This window comes from Aegilops tauschii, chromosome 7 (genome assembly GCF_002575655.3).
Source record: "Aegilops tauschii subsp. strangulata cultivar AL8/78 chromosome 7, Aet v6.0, whole genome shotgun sequence".
NCBI lineage: Eukaryota > Viridiplantae > Streptophyta > Magnoliopsida > Poales > Poaceae > Aegilops > Aegilops tauschii.
Window position 1 is genome coordinate 15,814,258 of NC_053041.3, and position 11,435 is coordinate 15,825,692.

The 11,435-nt window shown below is 46.5% G+C and overlaps 1 protein-coding gene across 1 annotated transcript; it reads right to left on the minus strand.

Annotated features, from left to right (window-relative positions):
- Positions 1 to 950: 950 nt before the first annotated feature.
- LOC141026652 (uncharacterized) lies at positions 951 to 1,838 on the minus strand. Its single transcript, XM_073503493.1, has 2 exons — positions 1,784 to 1,838; positions 951 to 1,723 (listed from the first exon to the last, which is right to left on the minus strand). Exons 1-2 carry the CDS (start codon positions 1,836 to 1,838, stop codon positions 951 to 953), a joined length of 828 nt encoding a protein of 275 aa, XP_073359594.1.
- Between the last annotated feature and the right edge of the window lie 9,597 nt (positions 1,839 to 11,435).

The window sequence follows — 11,435 nt, forward strand, 5'->3', positions numbered from 1 at the left end:
TAATACTTAAAGCCAGAAATACTCTCAACAAGAGATGTCCACAAATCACAGTGAATTATTTGAAAGGGAGTAGTGGTTACACGATTGGTGGAAGAAAAAGGAAGACAAACATGACGACCTAACTGACAAGCATGACGCAAACTACTTTTATTATTTTCCCTAGGGATAATCAAAGAACGAGCTAATGACTCCATGAAGGGCCGCCCAGGATGCCCAAGCCGATGGTGCCAGAGTGCTGCATCGACGACGAGGAAGGCGTGTGGCTGGCTGGTAGAGGAAGGGCGGATGGAGTAGAGAGCTCCGAAGCTATTGCATCTGAGAATCTCGGTCCTAGATAGAAGATCCTTCACAGAAAAACCAAGAGGGTCAAATTCGACGGAGACACGATTATCAATGGTGAACTGACGAACAGACAAAAGGTTTTTAACTATGTTAGGAACTACTAAGACATTACGAAGGTAAAGAGGACGAGAGGTGGTGGAAATAGGAAGACGCGCATGCCCGATACCGGTGATTGGAAGAGTGGAACCGTTACCGACAACGACAGCACGACGAGAGGAGGAGGGGGGAGACACGGAGGTGAGCATACCGGGATCGGACGCGAAGTGGGAGGAGGCACCGGTGTCCATCAGCCACTCCCTGTAGGGTGCTTGCAGCCCCATGGTTTGGAACTGATGCATGAGCGCGGCCTGGTCCAATGAAGCCGAAGTTGATGCCGGTGATGATGGAGCCGTGCCGGTGAGACCGTAGGAGGGCTGTCCAGAGGCGTAGCCGTAGCCGTAGGGAGCAAGGCCGTACGGGTTCTGGGCGTAGAACACATGCGGCGACGAGGTGTGCCGGGGCACGTAGCTGGGAGCAGGGGCATAGTCGGGCGGCGCGCGACCGAGCAGCCCCCCTTGGCCATAGGGCCACATCTGGATGGCGCCGTTCCAGGGATGCTGCGGTGAGGGCTAGGAAGGAGTGGCAGCCTGCGGGGTCGCGGGCGCCGGGATGACCTCCTTGGTGACTCCAGCGGCGGCCTTCTTCTTCTTCTTTCCTTTTCCAGGAGCCTTGCCAGGGCTGCCGGTGTTGGTGAAGAGGGCCGTGTCTGAGTTGCGGGCGCGGCGGTTTTTGCGTTTCATGTCTTGGAGCGCAAGCAACGAGCGGCACTGCGGGAAGGTCATACCGGGCATGAGGGAGATTAGATCGGCGGCGGACTCGTATTGCTCGAAGAGGCCGTTGTGGCAGTGGACCACCATCTCGGCATCATCAACGGGGGCACCAAGATCCGCAAGCCCATCGGAGAGGGACTTGACCTTCTGAAGATAGTCGGCCATACTCATCTCTCCCATCTTGACATCGCCGAGCTCGACCGTGAGGTGGAGTTGACGATTGATCTTGTGGTCGTTGAAGAGACCGTTGATGCTGTTCCAGAGATCGACAGCGAGGGGATCGTCGCCGGGCATCATGGCGACGTCGAGGATACTGAGCGAGACAGACCCATAGAGCCAAGAGACGACGGTGGCGTCGAGGAGAGACCACTCCGGGTTCGGCGCATCGGGAGCATCGAAGTCGAGGTGATCCAGGAGGGCGTACTTGCGACAGGCGGCGCGGAAGAAGGTGCGCCACTGCCGGTGAACGCCGGTGTCGAGCGCGAGCTCGACGGGAACGTGGCCTTTGATGGAGTGGAGGCCGACGGCCTGGGCGTGCAGCGAGGTCAAGGAGAAAGACCCCGCGCTCGTCCCTGATCCATCGACGGCGGTCGCGAGAGGCAGCTTGGCCTTGGCGGCCTCGGCGTCCTAGCGCTCCTTGGCGGCGGCCAGCGCCTGGTTCGTCGCGTCGGTGTCGGGCTGCGACATGGATGCGGCGGTGTGGGCGCGGCGGCGAGAGAGGAGGTGGTGGCTTCGGCGGCAGCGGAAGGAGGAGGAGGGCGGCACAGGCTAGGGTTAGGTTTTTAGGCTCTATACCATGTAAGATTAGGGAAACCACCCGTTGTGGTGCCTTGTATTGATCAATATATATAGGTTACAAGGCAGAGTTCGTATCGTACAATATACAGACACCTATACAAGGACTACACATATACAACCATATAACTATACAAAAACAATACGGTTATATATTCTAACAAAAGTTACCAATAGGAATTGTGTTTTCCAGTAACATGTGTTCCTCCCGCTCCTGCCTCCCTATGATACTTATGCCTCTCTAAGGACCATGAAGAAGACATTTGGTTTGCTCCCTGAGCATTTTCTTTCGTGTCCTATTCTCACCATCAGATTCTCGCCTCCATTGTTGGGGTCACTATTGCGCTTTACTAGTAGAAAAAGGGCCATTTGTCCCGGTTCATAAGGCCCACCTGTCCCGGTTGTGGAACCGGGACTAAAGGGTCATTACTAATGCCCTAGGCCTTTAGTCCCGGTTCTTATACCAACCGGGACAGACGGGCCTCCACGTGGCCGCTCCGGCGAGCCCAGGCAGGAGGGCCTTTGGTCCCGATTGGTAGCACCAACCGGGACCAATAAGCTTCCACGCGTCAGCATTTCAGGGGCTGTTTTTTTTTTGAAAGGAGGTGGTTTGGGGTTTTGGGGGTTAATTTAGGTTGTTATAGGTAGCTAATAGAGAGATGTGTCCTCTCTTATCTCCGTGCTACTACTATACAGCTATTTGTAAACATGACTTAGATTGAAGTGAGGCAACATGTGGTGCATGTCGAAAGTAATACTAATCCTAACTTGATCAAGTTTGGATTGTACTAGTTTCGACATGCACCACATGCATGTTGGCTTCACTTCAATCCAATCCATGTTCATTTCACCCACAGATATAAAATAACTCTTCATGCTCGCATCATGCATCATCACAATAACAAGTCCTACTAATCATCATCATACAACTTCTACTCCTTATTAATAACAACTCATACGATCATCATCCTGATAGTCATCGAACCAACCCTACTTAATTGTTCTTAGCACATGATCATCAGTATTATGGAGGACCTAAATACCCCATTTAAGGTAAAATAGCATAAAACAATATAGACCCTGACTCTCCATTATGAAGAATGGAGATCATCCTGTCTCCAATTCTTGCGCGGCGCTTCCTTTTGCTTCCAAGAACCTCCTTACGACTGTCCATACATTTTTTCCATTCTCTGATTAGCATGTCTCCACTTCTTTTAGAAATCCGGTATGGACAGTTGAGATTCGTAGGATGACCTGGATATATGTTCAAAACACCAAGGCTGCCATTCCGATACATCAAATGAGGTACACAATCCTCTGGGATTCTCTGTTGAAAAACATAGTAATAACTTCATAGTTAGCAATGATGTACTAGTTTTAGAAGTATGCAAAAGATGCATGGATGTTGTAATAGTAAAAAAATCTTACCAGGGTATCTCCATGGTAGTTACCGTAGTTCAACACGTGCACTAGTGGCACGTATTGACCATAATGTTGAGGAGTTTGATTGTAGATATTGTAATTCTCAAGATCAGTACAAAATCCGACCAGATGATTTTTCTCCTGATAAGTTAACTCGAAGCCATCGGTGTAGTGGGTTTTGTCTACCATGTTCCGCACATTGTTAGCTGTCAACTATTTTGAAATAAACAATATAAATTAGTTAATAATTAACTATGTTTGAGAAACTCACATAGCGGTAGAACTGGAGGCGTATCAACAAGGACCCAAATGTCCATATTGTCTTGGTCGATGTCAGGATCACCAAGATCCATGGTGACAAGCATACCCTCATCAAAACCATACATCTTGCAAAATGCTTCCCAATTTTTGCAACCAAAATGGGTTACGCTCTCAGTATTATACAGATTTACTTCAAAAATCCACATCATGATGGGTCCTTAGGTGAATTTTCTTCGTTTCAAAATTTTCATGATCTTCAAAATCCATCCTCTCCAAGACATAGCGTCTTGCATGGCATGGGATAAGCTATACTCGAATTGTAAAAGATGAAAATTACATGTTGAAATAGTTGAAGTCATGCTTAATTATGAAAAAACACTTGTCGCCGTTGCGTACCGTTTCAACATCGAAGGTCTCCTCGAGCTTAATGCCGAAGCGCCGATCATCGTCCAGGTGAGGCCTGTCGCACAAACCTCGATCGTCGTGGCACCAGCCACACTCCCCCAGGAGACTTTCGTCGTCCGATGACGACATTTCCTACGTTCATAATTCAAAAATTAAACTTGTACAATTAAATATATGTACTACAAAAACTAAATTAGATCATTATTATTCATCATGGGTTGACTATCGGTTTGTCGAGTCTTTTCTTGAAAAGTCTCAGCTCACGTGGTGTATACATTCGACCGTTGATGATGGTCGCTCCTCCATTTGTCCCCGAGTGCATTACACAAAAATGTCTAGCACACGGGAACGAAGGAGAAGCGACCCCCACGACAACAGTCGGGATTCTTCATCCTCTCATATATATATGGTGGAACTCTCCCTCACTGATTCCTCTCTGACATTTGCGACCGTCGGTGATGGTAGCTCCTCCTTTCGTTCCCGAGTGCATTACACCAAATTGTCTAGCACACGGGAACAAAGGAGAAGCTACCCCCACGACAACAGTCGGGATTTTTCGTCCTCTCATATATGGTGGAGACTCGACAGACTTAAAGTCAACCCGAAATATCGTTTAATTATCTTTCTAAAAGAGGATTTGGCTGGTCTCACCTCGAGGTCGGAGGGGGTCGGTGACGGGGACGACGGCGGGGATGATGGAGGGGCCGGGGGCTCCTAGATTTCTGCGAAAACAAAAACCCTATAAGCTATCAACTAATCATATGCATACGCCTTGCATAGTGCTCTCTAATTTTAGCATTCAAAGTAGGAGTAGTTTTCCAATTTGAGCATTCAATAAGAAAAATCAAATCGCAAAATAAAGTAGTATTCAAATAAGGATGCATTCAATTATAAGCAAAACTACATCATCTCCATGCGTCCGTACATCGCTGAATATTATCACTAATACACCTCGAATACTATCATACATATAGCATCGCCAGTACAGCTAGAACCGTAGCGCCCGATGGGTATCGGCGCGGGCGGTGGACACCCAAAGAGAAGGAACCATCACAGGATCGCTCCAGTGAGATCCCTGAAGAACCTGCCAGGTATTGTCGAACCTGCCCTCCAACGCAACCATTTAGCGACGGACGTGCTTGTCCTCCTCGCTGACACGATGACGTACCACCTCCGCGGTGTCCGGAAGCCTCGGCACCGTCACTGGCCCACACGACCACCACCAAACAAGGATCGGGTCAACAACGGGCTAGGTCCTCACCAACCTACGCCCCCCGGAAGGTAGCACCTCCCAAAACCAGCCCGGCGGAGCCCTGTCCCGGACATGGCCCCTCTGATCAAGCCGGCCTCCTCCGCCGAGTCGACGACGAGGATGCGGGATAGGCATCGTCGACGTCGATGCGGGAATAATTGCTTTAACTAAAAAAATAAACTAGTTCTATTAATTTCCTTGCTAAAAATAAACTACTTCTATAGTAAAATAAAGTAGTTTTATTAAATCAACTACTAATTAAGCACTTACTATAAATAAAATAAAGTAGTACTTACTAAAAATAAACTACTTCTATATATAGTAAAATAAAGTAGTTTTATTAAATCAACTAGTTCAACTACTAAGCACTTACTATAAATAAAATAAAGTAGTACTTACTAAAAATAAACTACTTCTATATATAGTAAAATAAAGTAGTTTTATTAATTAATCAACTAGTTCAACTAAAAATAAACTAACTTTAAATGCACTAACAGTAGAACTAATAACCTAAAATAAAACTATACAGCCTAAAAATGCTATGAACAAATAAATATGAACAAAAAAACTATACAGCCTAAAAATGCTATGAACAAAAAACTATGAAAAAAAAAGACTATGAACAAAAAACTATGAACAAAAAATGCTAAAAATGCACTAACGGATCGTGATGGGAAGGGGCTCACTGGGGGCTCGTGGCAGGACGGCGACGAGGCCGGTGACGAGGACGATGACGAGCCGGCGACAATGACGGCGACGAGGACGGCGGGCTCGTGGGGGAGGGGTTACGCGCGCGCGGCGATGCCTCGGGGAGGAGTGGCTCGGGGGCGGCGACGGCGACGGTGAGGACGACGTCGACGGCGGGTCAGGGGCGTGGCGACGGCGTTGGGGCAGGGGCTCGGGGCGGCGACGGCGACGATGACGAGGAACGGCCTGGCGGCGTCGGGGGGAATGGGAGCAGTTGGCGAAATTTTCACAAGTGCTACCTTATATGGCAAAACCAACGGTACCGATTCGTGGCACCAACCGGTACCAATGCCCACCTATGGTCCCGGTTGGTGCCACCAACCGGGACCAAAGGTCTCTTTTCGGCAGCCCAAAGGGCGGGAAACTGAGGCCTATGGTCCCGGTTGGTGCCACCAACCGGGACCATAGGTGGGCATTGGTACCGGTTCGTGGCCCAACCGGGACCATAGGTGGGCATTGGTACCGGTTGGTGCCACGAACCGGTACGAATGCCCACCTATGGTCCCGGTTGGTGGCACGAACCGGGACCAGAGGCCTTGTCCTGGCATGGTGCGGTGGGAAGTTTAGTCCCACCTCGCTAGTTGGGAGGGGCTCGGAGTGGTTTATAAGCTTCGCTGCCACCACCCACTTGAGCTCCTCTCTATTGCAGGCTTACGGGCCTAATCTCTACTTTGCCATGCATGTTGGGCCTATTGGGCCTTCTACGGGCCTGAATCCTGGCCCATTGTAGGGTTTCTAGTCGTATTCAGGCCGTGGATGTCCAGTAGGTGGCATTTTTTACTTTTTCTTTTTTTATTTCTACTTAAAACTAAATACTTATAGTTTTTAGTGATTTTTTTTGCTTTTAGGTCACAAAAATTATAAACTTTCTGTTAGTGCCATTAGTTTTAAAATTTGAATTTTTTTAAATCTTTGTGAATCACTAGTTTTATGAATAAATTTACTATAAAAATAAATGCTATTAATGTTTTGAACAAAAAATACTTTGTTAATATAACTTGCATAAATTTTATATAATTTTAGTTTCAAAAATACTAGAGGTTTATATAAGCTTTTTAGTTGATTCCTTTTGCTATTATAGTTTTATAAAAGCTTTTTAGTTGATTCTTTTTGCTATTGAAGAATATTATAGTTTTATTTTAGTTCATCATAACAGAATATTTTAATTGATTTTAGTTTTTAGTTGATCATAACAAATATTATAGTTTTATGCATTTTATTATTTTTCATGCATTTACTGTTTTTTGAGCTATAAGACCCTGAAATTGAAAAGCATTTCAAATGAACTCCGAAAAGATTGAAAATTGGCATGGTATCATCATTTCACCCACATACCATGTGCAAGAAAGTTGAGAGGGTTAGGCAAAAACTAGATGCACTTCGTGTACAAAACGGACAATCTCTTTCGAAGTATCAGGGTTTCGGACGAAAGCTCATCTGTTACAAAGGGATTTCATTTTTTTGAACTTATTTGAAATCCATAGTTTTTCTGTGTTCAAAATGCACCATTCAAAGCCACATCATCGATTTTCAACCCTTTCTTACTTCATTTGTTATTTTCCATGCATTTACTGATTATTTTGAGCTATAAGACCATGAAATTGAAAAGCACTACAAATGAACTCTAAAAAGGTTGAAAGTTGGCATGGTATCATCATTTCAACCTGTATCGGGATTTCATACGGACATGGATGCACTTCGTGTACAAAACGGACAATCTGTTTCGAAGTATCAGGATTTCATAGGGAAACTCGTCTGTTACAACAGGCATTTCAAATGAACTATGAAAAGGTTGAGAGTTGGCATGGTATCATCATAATAGTTGTGGAGAGAAAGTCTTCACTTTTTTTTCGCTTGTGTGCTTTGCTTATTACGCCGTAACCATGGATAATCTTCATCGTTTATCAGGATGCTTGGGTCAGCCTTGACTTTGAAGGGAGGAATTTCATGAAACTTTTCATAATCTTCACACATGTCTGTCTTGCCCTCCACTCCCACTATGTCCCTTTTTCCTGAAAGAACTATGTGGCGCTTTGGCTCATCATATGATGTATACGCTTCCTTATCTTTTCTTTTTCTCGGTTTGGTAGACTTGTCCTTCACATAGATAACCTGTGCCACATCATTGGCTAGGACGAACGGTTCGTCAGTGTACCCAAGATTGTTCAGATCCACTATTGTCATTCCGTACTGTGGGTCTACCTGTACCCCGCCTCCTGACAGATTGACTCATTTGCACTTAAACAAAGCGACCTTAAAATCATGTCCGTAGTCAAGTTCCCATATGTCCATTATGTAACCATAATATGTGTCCTTTCCCCTCTCGGTTGCTGCATCAAAGCGGACACCGCTGTTTTGGTTGGTGCTCTTTTGATCTTCGGCGATCGTGTAAAATGTATTCCCATTTATCTCGTATCCTTTGTAAGTCAATACAGTCGAAGATGGTCCCCTGGACAACGAGTACAACTCATCACAAACAATGGTGTCACCTCTGAGACGTGTTTCCAACCAACTGCTGAAAGTCCTGATGTGTTCACATGTAATTCAGTCGTCACACTGCTCCGGGTGTTTGGAGCGCAGACTGTTCTTGTGTTCATCGACATACGGGGTCACCAAGGTAGAGTTCTGTAGAACTGTGTAGTGTGCTTGAGACCAAGAATGCCCGTCCCTGCATATTATTGAGTCCGCTCCTAGCGTGCCTTTTCCTGTCAGTCTCCCATCATACCGCGATTTAGGGAGACCTATCTTCTTAAGGCCAGGAATGAAGTTAACACAAAACCCAATGACATCCTCTGTTTGATGGCCCATGGAGATGCTTCCTTCTGGCCTAGCACGGTTACGGGCATATTTCTTTAGGACTCCCATGAACCTCTCAAAGGGGAACATATTGTGTAGAAATACGGGGCCAGAATGACAATCTCGTCGACTACATGAACTAGGACGCGCGTCATGATATTGAAGAAGGATGGTGGGAACACCAGCTCAAAACTGACAAGACATTGCGCCACATCACTCCCTAGCCTTCGTATGATTTCTGGATCGATCACCTTCTGAGAGATTGCATTGAGGAATGCACATAGCTTCACATTGGCTAATCGGACGTTTTCCGGTAGAAGCCCCCTCAATGCAACCGGAAGCAGTTGTGTCATAATCACGTGGCAGTCATGATACTTTAGGTTCTGGAACTTTTTCTCTGGAATATTTATTATTCCCTTTATATTCGACGAGAAGCCAGTCGGGACCTTCATACTGAGCAGGCATTCAAAAAAGATTTCCTTCTCTTCTTTGGTAAGAGCATAGCTGGCAGGACCTTCGTACTGCTTTGGAGGCATGCCGTCTTTTTCGTGCAAATGTTGCAGGTCCTCCCTTGCCTCAGGTGTATCTTTTGTCTTCCCATACACGCCCAAGAAGCCTAACAGGTTCACGCAAAGGTTCTTCGTTACGTGCATCACGTCGATTGAAGAGCGTACCTCTAGCTCTTTCCAGTAGGGTAGGTCCCAAAATATAGATTTCTTCTTCCACATGGGTGCGCGTCCCTCAGCGTCATTCGGAACAGCTAGTCCGCCAGGACCCTTTCCAAATATTACGTGTAAATTAGAGACCATAGCAAGTACGTGATCACCGGTACGCATGGCGGGCTTCTTCCGGTAATCTGCCTCGCCCTTGAAATGATTGCCTTTCTTTCGACATTGATGGTTGGTCGGGAGAAATCGACGATGGCCCAGGTACACATTCTTCCTGTATCTGTCCAGGTATATACTTTCGGTGTCAGCTAAACAGTGAGTGCATGCGTGGTATCCCTTGTTTGTCTGTCCTGAAAGGTTACTGAGAGTGGGCCAATCATTGATGGTCACGAACAGCAAAGCCTTTAGGTCAAATTCTTCCCCCATGTGCTCATCCCACGCACGTACACCTGTTCCATTCCACAGCTGTAAGAGTTCTTCAACTAATGGCCTTAGGTACACATCAATGTCGTTGCCGGGTTGCTTAGGGCCTTGGATGAGAATTGGCATCATAATGAACTTCCGCTTCATGCACATCCAAGGAGGAAGGTTATACATACATAGAGTCACGGGCCTGGTGCTGTGATTGCTGCTCTGCTCCCCGAAAGGATTAATGCCATCTGCGCTTAAAGCAAACCATACGTTCCTTGGGTCACTTGCAAACTCAGCCCAGAACTTTCTCTCGAATTTTCTCCACTGTGACCCGTCAGCGGGTGCTCTCAACTTCCCGTCTTTCTTACGGTCCTCACTGTGCCATCGCATCAACTTGGCATGCTCTTTGTTTCTGAACAGTCGTTTCAACCGTGGTATTATAGGAGCATACCACATCACCTTCGCAGAAACCCTCTTCCTGCGGGGCTCACCCTCAACATCACCAGGGTCATCTCGTCTGATCTTATATCGCAATGCACCGCATACCGGGCATGCGTTCAAATCCTTGTACGCACCGCGGTAGAGGATGCAGTCATTAGGGTATGCATGTATCTTCTCCACCTCCAATCCTAGAGGGCATACGACCTTCTTTGCTGCGTACGTACTGTAGGGCAATTCGTTATCCTTTGGAAGCTTCTTCTTCAATATTTTCAGTAGCTTCTCAAATCCTTTGTCAGGCACAACATTCTCTGCCTTCCACTGCAGCAATTCCAGTACGCTACCGAGCTTTGTGTTGCCATCTTCGCAATTGGGGTACAACCCTTTTTTGTGATCCTCTAACATGCGATCGAACTTCAGCTTCTCCTTTTCACTTTCGCACTTTTCCCTTGCATCAACAATGACCCGGCGGAGATCATAATCGGGCAAATCGTCTGGTTCCTCTAGATCTTCAGCTTCCTCTTGATCTTCAGCTTCCCCAGTTGCAGCATCACCGTATTCAGGGGGCACATAGTTGTCATCGTCCTCTTCTTCTTCGCTATCTTCCATCATAACCCCTATTTCTCCGTGCTTCGTCCAAACATTATAGTGTGGCATGAAACCCTTATAAAGTAGGTGGGTGTGAAGGATTTTCTTGTCAGAGTAAGACCTCGTATTCCCATAATTAGGGCATGGACAACACATAAAACCATTCTGCTTGTTTGCCTTAGCCACTTCGAGAAAATTATGCACGCCCTTAATGTACTCAGAGGTGTGTCTGTCACCGTACATCCATTGTCGGTTCATCTGCGTGCATTATATATAATTATGTGTGTCAAAAGTAAGAAGATTAGACAAGTATCTATCTAAAGTAAGATTTTTTTTCTTTCAGAAAGAAGATAAGAACAAGAGGCACACCACGGTGGTGCCGGCGACGAGATCGGCGTGGGCGATCGACGGCGGTGAAGACGAGGACGGGGCGTGATGGACTGCTAAACCTAGACAAATCTCGGAAAAAATGGAGCTCGGAGGTCGAGCTTCGAGAGGAGA

Excerpts from the sequence above, each read along its gene's own strand:
- LOC141026652 (XM_073503493.1), bottom strand. The coding sequence starts at position 1,838 with ATGTCGCAGCCCGACACCGACGCGACGAACCAGGCGCTGGCCGCCGCC. Across the intron at positions 1,724-1,783 it reads GCTGGCCGCCGCCAAGGAGC|GGACGAGCGCGGGGTCTTTC; the intron begins GCTAGGACGCCG and ends TCGATGGATCAG.